The sequence below is a fragment of the Phasianus colchicus genome, chromosome 5 (assembly GCF_987193195.1).
Source record: "Phasianus colchicus chromosome 5, bPhaCol1.hap1.1, whole genome shotgun sequence".
Classification (NCBI taxonomy): Eukaryota; Metazoa; Chordata; class Aves; order Galliformes; family Phasianidae; genus Phasianus; species Phasianus colchicus.
This window is the reverse complement of record NC_143440.1, coordinates 13,878,683-13,901,152: the sequence shown is the minus strand read 5'-3', so window position 1 is coordinate 13,901,152 and position 22,470 is coordinate 13,878,683. Positions and strand designations below refer to the sequence as shown.

The 22,470-nt window shown below is 40.6% G+C and overlaps 1 protein-coding gene across 2 annotated transcripts in view; it reads right to left on the bottom strand.

The window, feature by feature from the left end:
* Nucleotides 1-616: 616 nt before the first annotated feature.
* PTPRJ (protein tyrosine phosphatase receptor type J) overlaps nt 617-22,470 on the bottom strand; it is a 68,256-nt gene continuing 46,402 nt past the window's right edge. Inside the window, exons 5-25 of one of the 2 annotated variants that reach the window (XM_090140562.1) lie at nt 22,115-22,378; nt 21,300-21,566; nt 20,770-21,036; nt 19,959-20,222; nt 18,537-18,803; nt 17,188-17,454; nt 15,678-15,944; nt 14,384-14,671; nt 12,795-12,929; nt 9,885-10,089; nt 9,653-9,771; nt 8,999-9,086; nt 7,983-8,024; nt 7,000-7,087; nt 5,320-5,410; nt 4,466-4,539; nt 4,193-4,327; nt 3,602-3,721; nt 2,883-3,043; nt 1,729-1,864; nt 617-988 (exon numbers count right to left, since the gene is read on the bottom strand). In XM_090140562.1, the coding sequence (XP_089996688.1) occupies nt 830-988; nt 1,729-1,864; nt 2,883-3,043; nt 3,602-3,721; nt 4,193-4,327; nt 4,466-4,539; nt 5,320-5,410; nt 7,000-7,087; nt 7,983-8,024; nt 8,999-9,086; nt 9,653-9,771; nt 9,885-10,089; nt 12,795-12,929; nt 14,384-14,671; nt 15,678-15,944; nt 17,188-17,454; nt 18,537-18,803; nt 19,959-20,222; nt 20,770-21,036; nt 21,300-21,566; nt 22,115-22,378 (3,704 nt within the window). In that variant the 3' untranslated portion in view covers nt 617-829. The remainder of the gene's footprint in view (nt 989-1,728; nt 1,865-2,882; nt 3,044-3,601; nt 3,722-4,192; nt 4,328-4,465; nt 4,540-5,319; nt 5,411-6,999; nt 7,088-7,982; nt 8,025-8,998; nt 9,087-9,652; nt 9,772-9,884; nt 10,090-12,794; nt 12,930-14,383; nt 14,672-15,677; nt 15,945-17,187; nt 17,455-18,536; nt 18,804-19,958; nt 20,223-20,769; nt 21,037-21,299; nt 21,567-22,114; nt 22,379-22,470) is intronic. The other variant, XM_090140563.1, reaches the window with a different exon arrangement.

Below are 22,470 nucleotides of genomic sequence, written 5' to 3'. Positions count from 1 at the left end.
TTGCTCAGTTTTTCACTACAGTTAAAGCTCTGAGTGACACATCACACTCCTTTTCCTCTAGCAGAGGCACCGAAACATTAAGGCAGGGGATATTTGTGGTGAAATGCAAAAACAAAGCTCACCTCCAAACTTCTGGAGAGTCCTGCCAACAGTGCAACTACAGTTAAGTTTGACATAAGCCTTATTTAAAAATCTGTGTTCTCATTAAGAGTTTCAGTACAAAAATAGAATCTCTGCTGTTTTTTGTTTTTTGTTTTTTTTTCTAGAGTAGCAACTAGAAAAGGCACAATTTCCAAGTACAAATGTCCATTTGGAGGAGGTGTTTGTACTCCTTTTTTAAATAAAAAGGAAAATTCAGAAAAAAAATAAATCACAGAGGCACATATCTATTAGCTAAGTAACCAGATACAGCAGATAAAATATGTTCCCAAAACTTATAATTAAATATATTAAAACAGCCCACAAGCCTGGTGTCTGTAAATGAAATCATATAAAATTGTAATAAAAAGCTTGTGTTATTATTTTAATATTTAAATTCTAGTTCATTGTTCGTACTGCAAATGCTATTTCACCTATCAGTACTGTTAAATTCCCAAGAAAAATCAGAATTCCTCTGTTAACTTTAAATAGTTTTTCTTTTTTATCAATCCATGGCTCCAGCCAGTATTGTCTTTTTTTTTTTTCCTCCAGAAGATCACTTCTTCATGTGAGAACAGAGCTGGAGAAACCAGACACGAGACACTGCACACAATCCTGGAAAATGTAAGAAGAACATCTCCCTTTGTCATGCACAGACAACAATTCCTGGAGAGACTGCGTTGTGTCCTGGTTATGCATGATAGCCATTAGCCTTCCCAAAAGCTGCTCCAGGTGTGAAATTTTCATAGATTGCCATTGCTGTTGTGTTTTGATAAATAAGGTCTGTTTTCTTCTCTTTCTGTGATCTAATAATATCCATGACGCACTGGTTTAGGAAGACATACTGGTCCTGATGGGAGAAAAATAAAGAGAATAATACAGTTCTAGCAAATGACTGATTTGCAAAGTAATTCTACTCCTGAATCTAAATTTTGCTTTTTGGATGCATTGCATTGGAGGTTATCACACAGTTTTTTTAAAAGGTATATTACACAGGAAATGGAGCTAGAAAGGGTCTCATGATATTATCTAATCAACCCCTAGTAAAAAACAGTAGGATTGTATTTACTGCCTCACTTAACATCTCATTAAAAGATTTCCACGATGGAGATTTTACAGCCTTTTCCAAATCAGCCTGAGTTAATCCACACACCTTTTCAGATGAAAGCAGTAGTTCCAGCAGGAACACGTATGTTCCTGCAGAACAACAAAGATGCATGCAAAGACCACTTGACTTAAAGTTACCCTCATAGCTACAAGCCAGAATTAAACTCAAAAAGGGTAGAACAAGCTGCAAAAAATCTTTTTCAAGATATGATTCTAGCTAAAAATGCCAGTCCTTCAAAACTACCCTGTAATGAGATTGCTTGGATCTACAAACTTCAGTACATCTCTCTTGTACTGAAGTACAAGTAGAAAGTACTGCAAGTAGAAAGAAATGAGGCAGGAGAGAAGTTTAAATAAGGGCGATTTCAGATTCCCCCACAATGTCTCATCGTCCTGTAGTTTTGAGCTACAATCTTGAATCTACCTTTTCTGGATTACTGTGCCTATTTGAGAAACATGATGCTGGATAAAAAGTAGTCTTACCTCAGTTTGCACCATTAAAGGTCGGTGCATTCGTAGATCGTACACCACTCCATACACATCCGCAGTATTCTCCATTTCAATCTGCTGAATCAGGCGGTCAATGGCAATAAACGTTCCCGTCCTCCCGACACCAGCACTGCAAGGACACAGAGAAGTTATTTACTGCTTTCTCTCAACTACCAGCTTACCTGTGGTCTGATGAAAAGCAAATGAAGTTAGCAAAATGTTTTTTATTATTTCAATGGCACAGGTGTCCAAGTCTGTGCAGTCCAGAGGGGTGGTCTTTACCATGAGCAGGAGGGGAGGAGGGACATCCTTCTGGGCTTCCAAGCCTTGCAATTTGCACAAGATCGCATATAAAAGCACTTGAAAAGGCAACTCTTTCACCTAAACTTCCCAGGCTAGGAAAGAGAGCCCATTCTAATGAAATTTCACACTGTGTCATTGCTATCTACATAGGCCACTCTGAAAGTAATGCCCCCTATTTATTTCCATGCAAGCAACAACAGAGACAAAGAGCATAACAACACTATTTGATAGAGCAAATTATCAGCTACTATTCTTCACCACAGTCAGCACTATTAGCTAGGCATGCCCACCAGTGACGAAGAAGAGCTTGCACATCACACTTGTAAAAATCTGCACCAGCAGAAGTGACCTACTGTCTCCATTTCAGCACTCCTGAAATGCACCATCTGTTGCCTCACTGCGCTGATGCCCACTGGTTGGTCACCATAAGCATTCAGTAAGCATTAGTGAAATTCAGTGGGTGTCATTTTTTCTGCATGGAGGAATTCAATTCCACACTTTTGCTTCAACTGCCCCTTTACTGCCATCTGTCACACAATAAAATGTGTGACAATATAATGTAATGGAATATAGGTGGGAAGGTTCAGCCTCTATTGCCATACCACCAACATTTGTCTTTGATGCTGTGGCCCAACAAAATAAAATAGGAGGCATTACTTTCAGAGCAGCCATCACACTTAACGCTGCCATGTTTCTGAGGCATGACACAAACGTTCCAATTCAGCAGGGTGAGTATCCTTAAGCTGCAGAGACTTAACACATTTATTTCAAATCACACTGAAAAAGAATTGTTCTTAAAACTCCAGACAATGAAAGCACGTCTAACATGAATACGTTCTTCCTACCTGCAGTGCACTAGAATAGGAGAGTCAATAGGATTCTGAGTGCTGTATTCATGAACAAGATGTCTAAAGTTGATTAGCAGGTCTGTTGTCTCTGGCACTCCATGATCTGGCCAGGATGTGAAATGGAACTGACGCACTGTGTGGCTCTCCAGTGTGTCAGCCTAGAGGAACAAGAATGAAAAAAGGAAAACAGAAATGCTTCAAAAGATAAACAGTAAGACTTCCAGTCATTAGTACTATGCAAGACTTGGTTGCATTAAAATTGCCCATTACAAATTGTGCAGTAATTTTATCTACATTATTCCAATTCCTCTCTTCCTTTCATTTCAGTAGAGAATACTTTGCAATGATTTCATTTTCCCTTTACTCCAAGATCTTCTCTTCTGCATTACATTCGCTGACAGAGATGGGTCTTGATGGGGCTAATTGTTTGGTCACATTGTTTGGGAAATATTTCAGGTATCTGCATAAAGCATGCATTTTGGCGTAAGTCTCAGGGAGCTGCAGGATCACTGATGTGGCAACCAGCGATAACCAATAGCAGGCTGGATTTTGCAACTGCTCTTATTCTCTTCTCTCTGATAACTTTCATTTTGACTAAGTTTTTGTGAAATTATTCTATTCTGTCACTCCAGTGTTGCTTGGCATGTGAAGTCCTTGATACAATAAACCACTTCTATAGATATTTGTATACAATTAACAACTGACAAACTACTCACGTTTTCTACGTTGAAGTCCCTTATTGTCCATTCTGGAAGAACAACTTCTGAGACCATTGTCACAATAATGTCACCATAACTCTTGGATTGTTTGTCTGGCCAATACTGCTCACATTTCGTCTAAGAAGAGAGTTTAAAGGTTCAATACATTACACAGAAAAATGAAGCAGGACATGGCATGATAGTTTCCCGAGACTCCAGCTTGGTCTTGACTATTAGATTTAAATAACATGACCCTCTGAAGTGGGACTGGAAGGTACTTCACCCCTCCTAATGGCCTATCCCAAGGCAGAAGGAAAATCTACCATAACCATCCTTTACGGAGAAGAGCCCAGCCTTAGATATGGATATTCCACAACCTTCCTGAGACAATCTATTCTGGTCATCAGCAGGTATAAGGGAAAATAGATTTTAAAAATGGGCTCATTTAATTCAGAAAACAAGCTTCCAGGAAGTGGATGCTTGTTTGTAAGAGTAGCCACTCCCCAGCGTATTAGGGAAATAACTAAATTAGAAGAGATACAACTATTCATTTTAATATTAAAACAAAATGAACCAACCAACCAACCAAAAAAAAAAGAAATACCATACCCGGGCCTGTTCAACACATTTTGTCAACATGACAACAGAGTAGATATTCTTTTCCCAAATCATGCGCCAGAAGTCTTCTATAGTATTGGGTAAAGGGCCTTGTGCAGCAATAAAGGCCTTCTTTGAGCTATAGCCCTAGGAAGAAAAAAAGTATACATACACAAGCCTTTACCAATGAGCCATTAAAAGCTGATGTTATACATCATATGATCTATTCAGCCTATGTCATAAAAATAATGTGCATTTTTCACTTCAATCAATGAAGCAACTTACGGGCATATAATTTGCATTAATATAATCATCAGTTGCACAGCTCGGATTTGAAAGTTTAACACGAGAAATATCATCTGCAGAGACAAAAGGAAAATAAAATTACAAACATTGGAAGCTTTTCAGCAAAATATTACAGTTCTAACATGGTTTCTATATAGGAGGTGGTCTGGAACAACATGCATTCTAACAATGAGAACATAACTTTAGGAATCTAAAGTAGTGACAACTGAGAGCTTATAATGAATGTCTTCAGAAAAAAATATGTCCAGACAATTTAAAAATTCAGAATATTAAACAGATTCCTAAGCATGGCTTGTGTTTTCATACATACACGTACATAACCCAAAATTCACTACAGTTTGAGTCACTACAGAAAAATAGGTAATTCCTCTCCCATGCCGTTGCAGTCAAGGTTTTTCCTTAGAAGCATTGCTAAGTGCACTCACTGTTACCCTTGCAGCTTTTCCTTAACACTTCCCTTTGCTGGGATGCCTGCAGCTTGGCAGGGCTTAGGATATTAGTTTTCAAAGCTGTCCAGCAGTATCTTAATATTTCTTATAACTCCAATAGATCTGGAGTGCAAGCTTCTCAGAAATGAAATATGAAAATGAGATGTTTAAGAGCAAGTTCTTTTAAAGAACTTTGAGGGAAAGCTCTTTAGCTGTCTTCATCCAGTGACTTCATACAGGATGTTCATAGAAGGAAAAGAACAGCCTGAATTCATTTATTTAGACACTGGCAAAACGAATTCCTCTTCAAAACCTCTGGGATTAAAACCAAAATTAGCCAAACCCAAGGGTTTTCAACTAAAATCTCAACTAGTAGAAGACATAAAACCTGAGAGAGTAGCTCACATGGTAAGACATTGTTGTATCTATTTTTCCCTCTGTTCTCAGGGATTTCAGCAGCAAATTTGGGCTGATGAACACCAGCAGACTTGAGTTCCTAGAGGGAAAGAAAGATTCATGAGCACCCGGTTCTGGTTTAGGAAACATATAAAACACAACTGAAACAAACACTTCAAACACTCTTGGACTTTGCTGTAAAAGCAGGCATGTTAAACTGGACTAAATGATGACAAAAATCAGCTTGTTACAAACAGAGCAGGAGGGTGGCAGCAGCAAAGTTCACAGATAAGAGATTAATACAGAATGGAGGAGTAATAGCATGTTCAAAGCCCAAAAATGGACTTTATGAACCCAGTAATAGTTTTGCAAAAATACACAACACTGGCATTAACTCATTCTAACCCCAAGGCAAAGAGGCATTTAGCCTGAGGTATGAATGCATTACAGAGAGAAAGGGAGCAAGTTAGATTATGAAAGGACTGAAGAAGGAAGCAAAATCAGAGAGGAGAGCAGGGTGGAGCACCAGCCTACAAGATAAAATCTAAAAAGAAGGAGAATGGTAGTTTCAAGGGAGGAGAAAAGATAAAATTACGTAACAGAAGACTTGACAACACAAAATCCTTCAGTGACAACACAGATAGTTGGTTACTGCCCTTTGCATTTCATAGCAATTGAGCTATCTTCAGAGAAAAGGTGCTCCAGCCCTTGGACCATCTTTGTGGCCCTCCTCTAAACCCCCTTCAAAAGCTCCTCACCCTTTTTGTGTGACCTGGACACAGTATCCAGCTGCGTCACGAAGACAGAAGAGAGGGAGACAATCACCTCCCTCACCTCACTGGCCATCCCTCTCCCGATGGGACCCATGGTACCATTGGCCTTCCAGGCTGCAAGTGCACGCTGCTGGCTCATGTTAAGTCTGTCAACAACCAAGACCCCTAAGTCCTTCTTGTCAGGGTTGCCCTCAAGGAGTTCTTCTCCAGTTTGTATACATATCTGGGATTACTTCAACCCAAGTGCAAAACCTTGCGCTTAGCTTTGCTGAACCTCACTAGGCTCACAAGGGCCCACCTTTCAAGTTCATTAAGGCCCCTCTGGATGGCATCCCTTCCTTCTGCTGTATCAACCAACCACACTGCTCAGCTTGGTGTTGTCAGCAAACTTGCTGGGGGTGCATTCTATCTCATCATCTATGCTACCGATAAAGATTGTGCATATTATTATGCTCATTATCTTCTTCAACTTACTATGTGTGGTTTGTAAGTCACACATAATGCATTAAAGAAGCCTGTTATTAGTGAAAGATGGGTCTTGTTGTTTAGGAAAAAACCAACAACAATGAAATAAAGTAGAGAGAAGTTAAATGGCGTTCCCAGAGTGCAAACATCAGTAATGTGATGACGGCAAGGACCTTGGAGGTCTTAGATCTACCAAGAGCTTCGAGCAACAGGCCATGCTATAACTCAGAGGCAGATTTAATGGTTCAGAATATGAAGTATTTATCATGCACTTCAACTAAACTTAGAGCTGAATCAAGTAAGGGAATGCTACGCATGCAGCGCAGTGATGTCTATAATAAGGGTCCCTTCTTCTCTTCCCCTTCAGTAAACATCACACACATTGCAAAGGAAAGCTAATTTGCTTCCCACAGATATTAGCCAAGAAGCTCTCCCCAGTGAGGACACACACCTCATACTCTTCAGCAAAACCACAGTTGGAGTCTGCTTGCTGCTTCTTAAAGTAGGACTCAAAGTTCTCTACTTTAATCATTTTTGATCTGAAATGAGAAAAGTCTTGTATTGGTGACTGATACTAAGTAAATAAGTCATGAATCCAGTTAATGTATTACAAAAATGGTTTACTTACTTCTTAATTCTTCAGGGGAGAGCGGAACAGGGAAAGAAAAAAGGTTGATTAGACACATGCAGTTGTATATTTCACTATGTGATTCTAAGAACAAAGGCATGGCTGTTAGTAGCACCCACCAAACTGCATTTACAGGAGACAGGATATAAAGGTAGAGCATTTAAATGATCAGCTGAGGAGAAAATGGTGCATCCTTCAGGAAAAGGATACAATAGAAGGTGTCAGTCAGCTATATCTGTATTCCCCTTCCATCAGATCGGCCTCATTCTCTGATGTATTTTATTCTAACTATCAAAGTTACACTGGTGAAAGTTCATGGGATGCTCAGGGTAGGTCTTTTCATGAAATAAACAGATGCATGAACCAATAACTTGGTTCAATTGCACTGCCTGTGATTTTCAGTATGTTGTGGTTACCCTCCCATGGCCAGCTACTACCATTACACATCATCTGAATCAGCTCAGCTCAAAGTAGCCATAAACTAAAGGAAAGTTTGGGACACAGTGCAAATTTTTGCTTATAAGCCCTTTATCAACAGCTGGAACTGTTCTGTTTTCTCAGTGTGTTGAGAAGTTTGTGTTTCATGGAAACATTCTACTTTTCAAGACTATATGGGGTATTTGTGTAACTAATGCTGATTCATGAAGCAAGCATTAAGTCTTATCAATTTGATTACTTTCTGTCTGCAGGCACTTGAGTCAGGTTTCATGCAAAATCAGACATGAAACGGCACAGAAAACAAGCATTAGGGTACAGAGGAAGTTTTGCATGTATCACTTGAGCTAAAAACATTTGAAAAGACTTACTTAATTGGAGAGAAAGACACTTCAGTATTTCTTTTATCTTTCCTATGAGAAGAAAAAAACACAACATGCTCATAGGAGAATTTAAAGGAAAGCATATGAGGTTTCTGATGACATATTTCATGTGTCTGCTCAGAACTGTGTCTTGTAAGGCATCTCGTTCTGCACAAAATACTCCTGAGGCAAACCTTACATCTGCTGTGAAATTAAAATACCTTGTAGTTCTTTCAGCAATGGTTTACAATGGAACTGTATCTTTCTACTTGAACCAGAGCAAAACACATGCACACAAAGCACAGTTTTGCTGAAAGAAGTGCATCCAAGGGATTTGCATCGTAATCATCTCTCTGGAGTCATTACTCCTCCCAGAACCCCTAACATTAATGTTCAATAGTGATGTGTCAGTTGTACGGAAGGTGGAAGTTGAAAAAAAATACATGTGTCATAGCTACTGGACACAGGGAAACCTGTCATAACAGCAACTATTTACAGAAACTAAGAAAAAATGGCCTAAAGACCCTACAGGTAACTCTTTAGAAAGGATGCATCACACAGTCAGCAGCAGAAAAAAGCCTCTGTAGAATCTGGGAGACCAGTTCAAACCATAAGACAACTGATCAGCTTTAGAAAACTCCAGAATTAGAAGTTCAAGCAACAAGCAAACAAGCAATTAAGAAGAACCATTACTGAATATTTTCAAATAAAACCACCTGTGATACAATTATATATGTCTGTTAGCACAACAATCTGATGTTTGCTCACTTCTAACTTCTAAAGCATGCACAAGTTCTCAAGAGCTAAACAAATCTGCTCTCAACTCATTAGACATAACTATAAATTGAACAAAGCCACAGATCTAATTTGATGCAAAAACTCTGTAACAAAAAAAGATTTTAAATAGAATGTACTTTAAGTGGTGAAAGCAGATAAGACAGGAAGAGGCCTTTTTTTTGTTTGTTTAAGACACAGAAATGATATACTGATATTCCTCAACACAGCAAAAATAATGAACACTTTACCTTCTCCTCCTCCAGAATATGTAACCCCCTATAGCTACTACAGCCAATACAGCTAAAAGGCATCCAATAACAGCTCCAGCAATAACACCTTGTAAAAGAGAACAAGCATTACTCATCACTTATTTACCTTTTGACAGTGCTCTAAATCAATCAACACACTATAAGAGAATCAGCAAGTGACAAAAAACACTCTGCTCTACTAGGAACTTCTTTACTGTGCCCTTTGGCAGTACCAGTATTGAAAGCTCATTAAAAATAATAAGACAAAATTGATAAATTAATTGAAAAAATACGTCAAAGGATCAGTATTTGTGTTCTAATACACTCACTTGTAATTTAACAGAATTGTTAGAAAAATAGACGCTATTTGTTTATGTATCTAAGTCACACAGTGTCATCCAATCACTTCTTGCATGCCATAAGTAGCACAGGTTTTGGTTACTTCCGTATTGGAAGTCATACAAGGAAAAAAAAAGAAGCCACCTGTAGGACTAGTTAGATATGATTTTACTGAGCAGTGACACTGCAAAACTAGAAAAGAACAGTCCAACACAGACAGATCAATTGGTGTTTTGCTACTACAAAACCTATTGTAAATAAGCAATCTCCAAACACAATGCACATGTAAAACTGCCAATCCTAAATTAACTATACCTGGATCCTGGGGTAATGAAACCACCTCGGAACACGGTGAAAACGACACATAACTTTGTTCTCCCATAATTTTGTTGGCCACAGTAAAGTTTATATTAGTGAAACCTGCAACGCTTGCCCTGTTAATAAGGGAGAAAAAAACAACACATACATGACGTGGTTTTAATAGCCATAGGCAAGATCTATGATTTCTTCATTATCTGCTTGCTTTCAATTGCAGCAAGATTAATACCTGTATGAATGAAGAGGAAGCAATGGTCCATTTTCATAGCCGTACACGGTGTTTCCCTTGCCTACGTCAACAATGTTTTGCCCGTTCTGAGAACTGAAAGATGTCATCTCCTCTATGTCTATGACATACGTCACATAGGTGGCTGTCATCTTCTGCTTGAAATCGTTGTATGTGTAGCTCAAATCAGACTTTGAAGGCCAACAACCTTCAAGAAAAACAAAGGTATAAGTGGTACACATAACCCACTATTTTTGTGACCACCAGCACTTAGAGAACGTCACATTAACCACAAGCACTGCCTGAAACAAAAAACTACTCTCTGGTGTCATTCATTTAATCTCCTTTTGGTTTTACTTCTCCCATTGCACAGTAGAGCTTCTCTGTGAAGGCATGTTACTAATGGATTCTGCTGTATTTGTGGACAACACATCAGTTGTGGCCATACCCTCTCAAATAAATATCAAACGTAGAGAATACTCCACAAACAAGGAAAAGGACAGAAAAAGGGCAATTTGAGCTTGATAACATCATGCTGCTCAAACAGCACCAAGTTTAATTCAGGGTGATGATAAACTCATCCTGGCCTCTACTATCTTGCTGTGTCTGACATAAAGTCTTTTCATCTAAACCCTGAGAAATGAAGGAGTTTTATGTTTTCTCTTGCCATAGAGACAGATTGGATAAAACAACCAGTGAGCAAAACAGTTTCTCTTCAAAAAGACTCAGAAAAACAGGATAATGTGATCAAACAGCGATCAACAGGACACCAGTTGCAGAACAACATTACTTTGTGCAGTGTCTGCTGTTAAAAGATGAACTCCAGAAATTTGAGGCAGATTCTATAGCTGGGATATGTGATGTAAGTGATGACAACACAGCTCAAATGACCAGTTGTCTGACAACTCAAGGGTAAACAAAATGACTAAAAAAATTCCAAGTGCTATGAAGAAACATCTTCCCCACATAACTGAAGTTTGCTTACATTGCTTTCTGTTGATTGCCTTTACAAAGCTAAAGCTCCTTTAGAAGCAGACACAGCACTGAATTCATCCTGAAAAAGGAGAAGTTTTAAAGGGGTTCTGAAGGATTACAAAGTGAAGAAGCAAGTTTTCTACCATTGCATAGATAAAATTTGATCTGATATGCACTGCAAGCAATAACAAAGCTCCTACTAATTGTTGCTGTGTAAGAACAACACAACATAGTTCTCTGAAAGCGCTGATTTTTTCACAGTAAAAGAAACTGAGATTGGAATGAACTTAGTTGCCTAGAAATGAATATTCAGTGACATCATAACTACTTTTGATGTCCTGTCTGGTCCCTAGTTCCATTCCAAAAGGATGTACATGGTCCCTAATTTCTTTCCAAAAGGACATAAATCCCAAGTTATATCTGCACTTCTCTGTGAATGTTTTGGTTATCACTCTAGGGTATCTCATCCATCTTTTGCTTATACAAAAGAATAAAGTAATAGTCCCCTCTATTTATCTTAAAGGTAATGAGGCCTTCTCTGAGACGGAGAAACACAATTCAAATGCATTAATACTATCCAAACACCATAAAGTTGAAGTGACATTTGGCCTTAAGGATGTTTTCTTCTCCTACCAAAGCACTAATTGGATTCCACAAACATGCAGGATCTTTCTTCCCTAATTCTCTCAAACAAATCTTCAAATTTCACTTACTTGAATTCTTTACAGTCAAAACCATACAGAATAATACACTGAATCTCATCAAGACTAAAGAAGACTGGTTGAAAGTACAAGCAGAGTTATCTCTGTGTGTAAGACACTGACATTCAAATCAGCAACTCCAAGGCAGCTAAGTCACATCTGAAAAAATAGGAATTTTCTGTACTCTCACACTATAGACAGCTGGGCATTCCTTGGACATATATTGTATGGAAAAAACCACAAAGAAAGATCTACAAATCGCTGCATGATGAATTTTCATTGTTAAAACAAAGGATAAGCAGGAATGTCACAATCTACTTCGGGAAAAGTTATCTCTAGCAGCTGTGCTATTCCTCCAATGTGCAGTAAGAAATGAAGAGATCAATCAGAACCTACACTGTAAAGTTAAGTTCCTTTATTTTATGATTTCTCTCTAGACTTTCACCAACTACAGAAGCTTTGATGTTTTAAAGTTGTGATTTTTATAGACTACTATCTAGCTTTCCCTACAAGTAATGCTGATAATGTTACTCAAGCCTTCCACCTGCATCCAATCTTTCTCAGTTAAAGTGTTTTAAGTCAAAAGGAAAGCTCGCTCTCTCCCCAAAAGCAGAAAAAAAAACCACCAAACCACATTTTGAAACTGCTTATATTATTCATTCTGAAAATTATTTTCTTGGGGAAAAGGATTCTACACAGTCTTGTGGCAGCAACAGCACAGTGGTAATACTTGAGAGTCTCATCTACAAGGACAACTTAGGCTGAAAATCAGGCTGAGTGAAAACAGTGGCTTTCTGAAAACAAGGAATGATCTTACTTCCCTCAAGCAAGGTACTTACCTCATCATTTTTGAAAGATGATTGAAAACACTGAGTCTTTTATTCTCTCATTTAACATAAAGATATAAGGAAAAAGCCTCTTTACAGTGAGGATGGCGAGGCATTGGAACAGGTTGCCTGGAGATGTGGTTGATGCCCCAACCCTGAAGACATTCAAGGCAAGGCTGAATCGAGCCCTGGGCAACCTGATCTAGGTGTGGTGTCCCTGTCTATTGCAGGGGAGTTGGATTAGATGGCCCTCAGAGGTCTCTTCCAACTCTAAGGATTCTGTGATTCTATGAACATCTACTTTAAAGTCTAAAGCATAGGATATTCATTACAGTAAATTTTTGTCCTGATAAAATGCTGTCTGATAAAGTTATTTCACACAGCTGGGAGACAATATTGTAACAACTTACCTTCTGCTTCAGTTATGATCATTACTGCATAAGCTTTTAATGGTCCATTCGCTGACTCAAAATCAGGAAACTCAACAGACAGTGAGTTGTGACTGACTGCCTTGACTACAGGAGCTTCGTTTGGAACAGGTGGATCTATAAACAGACAAATATGCATATTCTCAGTACTCCAATGACAGATAAAGATAAGTTTTTCAAACAAGAAAATGTTGTTATAATGACTTTGTTCATAGCATGCATATTTATAATAGAATCATTTAGGTTGGAAAAGACTGCTAAGATCATCAGTCCTAACCATTCATGTAACTACCAAATCCATCACCAAACCAAGACCCTCATTGTAATGTTCACACATTTCTTAAACATCTGCAAGGACAGCAACTCCCCACTCCCCTTCGAAGGCTGTTCCAAAGCCTAACCACCCTTTCCATTGAGAAATTCTCCCTGATACCAAACCTAAACCTCCCCTGGCACATCTTGAGGCTGATTCCTTGAATCCTATTACCTGTCACCTAAGAAAGGAGACCGACTCCTCACTGCAGCCCTCTTTCTTCTCCAGACTAAACTGCACCATTTCCTCCAAATGTCTTGTTTTCAAATTAGTCCATTCTACAGATTTGTTTTTCTTTTCTGAATGTATTCCAGCAACTCTTGTACTGAGGGACTCCAAAACCAAGCACAGTATTCAAGATGCAAACTCACCAGTCTCTCTGTACTCAGCACAGTCACTACTCTGTTTTGACATAGGCATGTATGCCTTCTGAGCCACCTGGGCATACTACTACTCACATCTTACATATTGCCCAGCTCCTCCAGGTCTTTTCTGCTGGTCAGCCTTCCAGCCACTCTTCTGCAAGACTGTACTGCTGCATAGGGTTGTCTTGATGAAAATGCAGCACCCAGCACTTAGCCTTATTGAAGGCCATGTAAGTGGATGTGGTCCCTCAATCTAATCTATCCAGATCCATCTGCAAAGCCTTTCTACCTGCCCAACTGGCAACTTACCACAGGTGCACTTGATCTCATCAAGACTGTCTACATAAAAATTACAAAAAACTACCCCTAATACTGAGACCTAGGGAACCCAACTTGTGATCAGTCAGTAACAGGATTCACATTCACAATGATCTTCCAGGACTGGCCATCCAGCCTACTTTTTACCCAGCAGACAGTGCATCCATCCAAGCCATGCGCAGACAGATTTTCCAGGAGAACACTGTGAGAAATGGTATCAAATGCTTTGGAAAAGTCCAAGCAAACAACATCACCACATCCTTCCCCTTGTCCACTATGTAGGTCATCTTATCACAGAAGGTGATCAGGCTAGACAAGCAGGACCTGTCTTTCATAAACTCATACTGACTGGGTTATGATGACCTTGTTATCCTATACATGCCATGTGATGGTAATTGAGATAATCTGCTTTATGAATTTCCTTGGTCATCACCCCTTATGCGTGCATGAGATAGGCTTGGCATTAATGTAGCACAATAAATATATATGCTGATATATCAAGTTTCTTCTTCAGCAGTAGCAAAGTTAATATTTTTGTCCTCTAAATATCTTCCGTTTCTGATCCTAATGCTTACCTGTAATGCTTGTGTTACATATTATCTGCACTGGAAGACTTGTTAAACCTTCTGAAACAGTTGTAATATTAACAGTGTAGGTTTTGTAATAATCTAAAGGTTCTGTTTTGAAGCTTCCTTCTGAGCCTTCTCTCCCACAGAATTGACTCTGTTGATTCTTTGTCCAAGTATCATTAAATATTTCGATATCAAAGCCAGAATAGCCGCCATAAGGACAGTCCCACTGCAGCGTTAGGTAAGACATATTAGCCACTGCTTCACACTGGAATGAACTCACTGAGGAAGGAACTGGGAAAAAAAAAAAGTAGTAAGAAATCAAGGATAGTAGCAAAGAAGTAGTCTGTTTATAAGCTCTTCTATGTATAAGAATTTGTAAAACATTGGTATTCCTTTCTAGTTCTAAACAGAGGAAGCTATCGCCTATAAAAAACAGTGAGGAAGAGGTGTGTTTAGCACGCTGTAAATACACAGACCCCTTCTGCATTAACTCCTCTGCAGATTAATTTACTGAGAAAAATGAGGTTGATTAGCTGTTCATCAAAGTCATCAAAGCTTTCAAATACTGTTCAACTACCGAACAAGAATATTCTCAGACTTGCAGACAAATGCTAACTCTCTGTATAATTACATAAAATGCTTAGTGGCCAACAAAAAAAATAGTCTTTGTTATTCATAGCACCCTCTGAGATTTACAGATAGCTCTTACAAAAGTTTCAGCTGGTCATCTATCATTTGCAGCTCCAGAAGTGGACAAACACAGATACAAACAAATGAACACGGATGAAAGGATGCAGATGTGCTATCATATAAAGGAAATGCCACACGTGGCCTTACTGGATAGGTAGATTAGAGTGCTGGGGACCCTGTACATGTGGAAAGTAGCTGTAGAGCAGATAAATGATGAAAGACGAAATAACAGTGAATCCAAAGAACATGCTTAGGAGACTAAATAGATCCACAATTGACTCCTCAAAACAGCTCCAGAACAAAGGAAGGGGGAGACCAAGAAGGAAGTTACAGGATCAGCACTTTAGCCACTTTCCAAACAATACACATGTGGGAGCTCTTCAAAATAAGGACCCGAGGCCCCCACTCACAAGGAAAAGAAGGTAAAAATACATCCCACAAAACTCCTACCCACACAAATATCTGACAGCAGGCAGGCAATATGCAGCACCTGCGTCTGTAACAATATCTCAGAGCTCATGCAGGTAGGCAGAATACAAGCAGAGCTGCTGCACAACAAAACACAATCCACCAGCAAACAACACAACTGCAAGAAACAAACACTTACTTGTGTTTTGGCTTATAGATGCTCTTTCTCCTTCTGTCTGATCATCACCCACTATCGCAAAGACCGTGAAATTGTAAGAGGTCCCAGGGATTAAATTGGTTACAATACTTTCAGTGACATTTGACATGGTCTTGATAATTATGCTCTCACGTGCAACCTCTACCCTGTATGTGTAGGAGGCTGATGCTGTGTCATTCACCTTCCAAGTTAAGTTGACAGAAGTCATAGCAACATATTCTGCCTTGAGATCAAGCACTGAGCTGGGCTCTGGGAAAGGCAAGACAAAAATCCATCAACCTGCAGCAATATCAGCTCACAAATAAAAGAGGAAAAACACACACACACCACTACTTCACTTTCTTCACATCACTTGTCAATCAGAGTGCAGGAGCACCAGAGGTTCCTGGAGGCTTTGCCATTAACGGGCTTGTAAGAGGAAAATGTGGAAGAGGCACCTTGAGTGGGATTCATCTCCTTCCTGCATACAGAAGCAAGAACAGCCATGACTATTGTGCCAGTACTCCCACAGCTTTCCTTGGGAACGCAGAGAGGTGGGCAGGAAGGAGACAATGGTGCAGGGGAATGGGGCAAAAATAGTGCATCCCAGCACAGCTAAAGGTTAAAAAAATAAAAAAAGATCAATTATCACTGGAAGACAAATGGGAGTGAGGACCTAGGAACCCTTCTCCTTTTTCACTGTTCAAAGCCCCACGCTCACTCCAACAGCACAAAGAACATCTCCAAGATCCCCTCTGCAGCATTTTATTCTCCACCCATCTCCAAACCAGGGTAATCAGTTGCTATGGACAAGCAAATCAGGAGAGACAGACCTTTGGGTAACAACTGGAAAGACAGGAGCACACACACATGTACATTTCAGGAGAACATGAATGACAAGGCAAGTACATGTTTCCATTGAAATACACTGTGGTCATTAACCAGGCTGCACTACAGCCTCACAGACCAGCTCCAGAACACTCACCCCTACAGCACATATGGAGACTTAAAATACACAGCACAGCCAGCTAACAGGATGGACAAGGCAATTCTCCTAAGCCAGCGCTGCCCAAAGCTCACTCTCCCACTCCAGATTCCCAGCAGACGTGGGCCCCACAATAACAGAAGACCTCCAGGTGCACTTTGTTTTGTGTGTGAGAGCATTAAAAATACAGGTCTGAATTCCATATGTTCTCAAAAGTGAAGGCAGTGAAAGTGCCTAACAAATCCCAAGGAGAAAAGGAAGTTCCTCAGGAAGAGTCCTTTCTATGTGTCACAGGTATTGTAAAGAAAATGTGTCACTTCCTGTTTATCTGAGAAAGTTGCTTAAGGTTGTTATAAGAATCAGGGTTATGTTTATTACATACACATACCTCCAACTGCAAGCAGCCTGTGTGCAGACCTGCGCCAGCAAAGATACTGCACTTCACCCCTCAAAGAGCTAAGCAGAGCCCTGTGCTGCACAGCAAAACACAGCCCACCAGAAACACAACTGCAAGAAACTGTCACTTACTTGTATGCAAGTTTATGGATGCTCTTTCTCCTTCCGTCTCACCATCAGCTGCTACTGCAAAGACTGTGAAATTGTACGGCGTCCCAGGGGTTAACCCAGTAATTTCAGTTTCTGTGATATTTGATGTCTCGTTGTTAATGGAGAGCCCATTTCTAACCTCTATTCTATATGTGTAGGAGGCTGAAGCTGTGTCATTCACCGTCCAGTTTAAGTTGACAGAAGTCACACCAACATACTCTGCCTTGAGATCAAGCACTGAGCTGGGCTCTGGGAAAGGCAAGACAAAAATCCATCAACCTGCAACAATATCAGCTCACAAATAAAAGAGGAAAAACACAGACACATCACTACTTCACTTTCTTCATATCACTCGTCAATCAGAGTACAGGAGCACCACAGCAACAGCACCACAGGTTCCTGGAGGGCAGGAAGGAGACAATGGTGCAGGGGAATGGGACAAAAAAAGTGCATCCCAGCACAGCTAAAGGTTTAAAAAAAAAAACCAAAAAAACCAATTATCACTGGAAGACAAATAGGAGTGAGGACCTAAGAACCTTTCTCCTTTTTCACTGCTCAAGGCCCCACGCTCACTCCAACAGCACAAAGAACATCTCCAAGACCCCCTCTGCAGCATTTTATTCTCCACCCATCTCCAAACCAGGGTAATCAGTCGCTATGGACAAGCAAATCAGGAGAGACAGACCTTTGGGTAACAACTGGAAAGACAGGAGCACACACACATGTACATTTCAGGAGAAGATGAATGATGCACATGTTTCCATTGAAATACACCGTGATCATTAACCAGGCTGCACTACAGCCTCATAGACCAGCTCTAGAACAGTCACCCCTACAGCACATATGGAGACTTAAAATACACAGCACAGCCAGCTAACAGGATGGACAAGGCAGTTCTCCTATGCCAGCGCTCCCCAAAGCTCACTCTCCCACTCCAGATTCCCAGCAGAGGTGGGCCCCACAATAACAAAAGACCTCCAGGTGCACTTTGTTTTGTGTGTGAGAGCATTAAAAACACCGGTCTGAACCCTAAATGCTCAACAAACCGAACTCAACTTCACCTCCCAAATTATGGAGAGATTGGTCCTTGGAAAAATTCTTTGTTGCAGGCAATAGCAACAAATTCAAATAACAGGATCTGAGTTATGCTGCTTCTTCTGCTCTCTTATAGCCTACAATTGACAGATAGCCTGCAATAGGTTCCAGAATGAAAACATCATCTCTGCTCACACCAGCATTGAATTACAAGCCTTACACAGCTATGCAGAGCCCTGTGATGTACAGCAAAACACAACCCACCAGAAACATGGCTGCAAGAAACTGTCACTTACTTGTATACAGGCTTGTGGATGCTCCTTCTCCTTCTGTCTCACCATCAGCTGCTACTGCAAAGACTGTGAAATTGTACGGCGTCCCAGGGGTTAACCCAGTAATTTCAGTTTCTGTGATATTTGATGTCTCGTTGTTAATGGAGAGCCCATTTCTAACCTCTATTCTGTATGTGTAGGAGTCTGAAGCTGTGTCGTTCACTGTCCAGCTTAAGTTGACAGAAGTCACACCAACATACTCTGCCTTGAGATCAAATACTGGTGTAGGCTCTAGGAAAGGCAGGAAAACAAACTGTCAAGAAAGAGAAACACAGAGAAAAGCCACAACTATATTCACCTATTCCACAGAGATTGAGCATTAAATGTAGTCAAGAAGCACTTCTAAGGTGCTGATGCCCTGCTACAGACATGCTGGGACATCTCTGTAAGGGCCACAGGAATTTTAGAAGAGATTCTCTTTATTTCGTGTCACAGGCTAGAATATTTTTTTCCACAATGGCTTCCCAGACAGATATAGAAATGGAAATCAGGGAACAAAGCAGAATATAGGGTGGCCTTCGTGTGTTAGTTCAGTACTGTGCCCACATTTGTTTGTATCTGAGCTTCTCAGCTAGCCTGTCCACAAGACTAACAGAAGGAAACAGGTTCCTTGCGTGTGTGAAACAGCTCTGCCATTCAGGGTATCAGTGTCTGAAAGTTTAATTGAGCATCAACATCAGGCAGACAAGACTGACCTAGAGCAGCTTAAACAAGCTCCTGTGACCAGATGCAACTCCAGAACTCAATTCCCCTTGTTATTTTGTATTGACTTAGTGTGTTCCCTTGCCACTAATTTGTATGGATTTTGTCTGCTCCCTTTCCATACTGGAGCTAAAATGCAAGAAAGCTCTTTTCCCATCTGCTCTTCTGATCTGGAAGAAAGGTGCCACAGCACAAAGCGACAGAAGTGGCAGTACACTGGATAACGTGATCCTAGACACTGTCCCAGCCCACGGGAATCCCAGGCCATGGGCTGTGCAGACAGCTCAAAAGAATCTTAAGGAACAAAAGTCTCTCGTGCACATCACAGCCTACGACAAAACCCTATGACAACCTGCTCCAAGAAGCACTGCAGGGAGCCAGTTCAGCCCTAACTTCCAGACAAGGTCATGCTGCTGTAGCAACTAGACTCCTACATACCTCATCAGTTAGGGTGTTCAAGACTAACTGCTCTACAGGCATCTCTCATATAAGCTGAGCCCCTTATCTTTTTAACAGACTGTTTGACATTTGTGTTCACAAGAACCTGAAGCAAAGCAACACAGCAATGAGAAACAGTACAAAGCTGGGGGGAAGAAAAAAAAAAAAAAAAACAAGGAAAAAAAGCAGGGCTCTGTTACAAACTGTTTCTTTACTTGCAGATGAGAGGCACTAGTGGTTTCTTACTTGTATACAGGCTTGTGAATGCTCCCTCTCCTTCTGTATTATTTGGTGCTACTGCAAAGACCTTAAAATTGTACGATGTCCCAGGGATTAATCCAGTAACTTCGGCCATTGTGACATTTGATGTCAGGCTGCCATTAAAAGAGACACTTGTAACCTCTATCCTATACGTGTAGGAGGCTGACGCTGTGTCATTCACTGTCCAGGTTAAGCTGACAGAAGTCACACCAACATACTCTGCCTTGAGATCAAGCACCGCACTGGGCTCTGGGAAAGACAAGACAGCAATCCATCAAACTGCAAGAGCATCTGCTCACAAAAATGACAGAAAAAAACCAACACGGACACGCCATTAATCATTTCCTTTGCATCAATTGTCAACAGGAATGCAAGAACACCAGAGGCTCGTGGAGTTTTGCCATACATGGGCTTATAAGGGAAAACTGAAATAAAAGTCATTCTGAGTGGGATTCATCTCCACTTGGCATTCCAAAGAAAGAGCACACACCACCACACTGCCAGGATTTCTTTTGGAGAGGGAGAGAGGATGGTACGAAAGAGACGAGGGCTGAGAAGAATATATAGAAGGAATACAATTAAAATGAGCAAGCTACAAAACTAAAATCAGATCAGGGCAGTGTTTTTGCTGCACTCTAATATCCCATGTCTTGCAAACAGCCTGCATTGGGCTCCAGGATGAAAACATCACCGCTGCCCACTCCAGCACTGAATTACAAGCCAGGTATGCAGAGCCCTGTGATGCACAGCAAATCACAGCCCACCAGAAACACAACTGCAAGAAACTGTCACTTACTTGTATACAGGCTTATGGATGCTCCTTCTCCTTCCGTCTCACCATCAGCTGCTACTGCAAAGACTGTGAAATTGTACGGCGTCCCAGGGGTTAACCCAGTAATTTCAGTTTCTGTGATATTTGATGTCTCGTTGTTAACAGAAGCCTCATTTCTAACCTCTATTCTGTACGTGTAGGAGTTTGAAGCTGTGTCGTTCACTGTCCAGCTTAAGTTGACAGAAGTCACACCAACATACTCTGCCATGACATGAAGCACCGGGCTGGGCTCTAAGAAAGGCAGGAAAACAAACTGTCAAGATAAAGAAATACAGAGAGAAAAAATGCCAGTCACATTCCCTTAATTCCACGCTGAGGATTAATTGTAGCCATACAACATTTCAATAACACCAACCTTCTTTTTTCTAGCTCCAGGAAGAAAGCATCATTGCATTGTGAAACACTGTCACATCAGAAACCAAAGGTTAAAAGCTGAGCTGTTTAAAATAGACTCCAAGTTTATCTGGAATTGAGAGGCACCAATATTTTCTTACTTGTATACAGGCTTAAGGACAATCCTTCTTCTTCAGTTGTACTGTTGACTGGTGTTGCAAATACTTTGAAGTTATAGGATGTTCCAGGGATTAACCCAGTGATTTCAATTTTGTTGATATTTGACGTTTCGTTGTTAATGGAGTTAGCATTCCTAACCTCTATCCTGTACGTGTACGCAGTCAAAGCTGTGTCATTCACTGTCCAGGTTAGGTTGACAGAAGTCACACCAACATACTCTGCCTTGAGATCAAGCACTGGGCTGGGCTCTGGGAAAGGCAAGACAGCACTCCATCAACTTGCAAGAATACCCACTCAAAAACAACAACAGAAAAAAAAGAAAGAAAAAAAAAGCCACAGTCACACCCCTACACTTTCTTCACATTGCTTCTCACTAAAAGTGCAACAAGCACCATAGGAACAGCACCAGAGGCTCCTGGTGGATTTGCCATCAACGGACTTGTAAGAGAAAAGTGAGGAAGAGACATCTTGAGTGGAATTCATCAATCTCCTGCATTCAGAATCAACAGCATACTTGACCAGTGTGCCAGCATTCGGATTTCAGGGAGAGAGAGGCCCTTGAGAAAATTCTGTTTTGCAGGCACCAGTGACAAATTCAAATACCATCTGGGTTGTGCTTCCTCTGCACTCTAAAAGCCCACACTTTGGGATCGCACACAACATGCGCCAGGAAAAAAAATATCCCCTCTGCACACACCAGTGATGAATTAGAAGCCTCATTCAGGTAGGCAGTGCCCTGTGCTGCACAGCAAATCACAGACCACCAGAAACACAACAGCCAGAAACAGCCACTTACTAGTATACAGGCTTATAGATGCTCCCTCTCCTTCTGTATTATTAGGTGCTACTGCAAAGACCTTAAAATTGTACGACGTCCCAGGGATTAATCCAGTAACTTCGGCCATTGTGACATTTGATGTCAGGCTGCCATTAAAAGAGACACTTGTAACCTCTATCCTATACGTGTAGGAGGCTGACGCTGTGTCATTCACTGTCCAGGTTAAGCTGACAGAAGTCACACCAACATACTCTGCCTTGAGATCAAGCACCGCACTGGGCTCTGGGAAAGACAAGACAGCAATCCATCAAACTGCAAGAGCATCTGCTCACAAAAATGACAGAAAAAAACCAACACGGACACGCCATTAATCA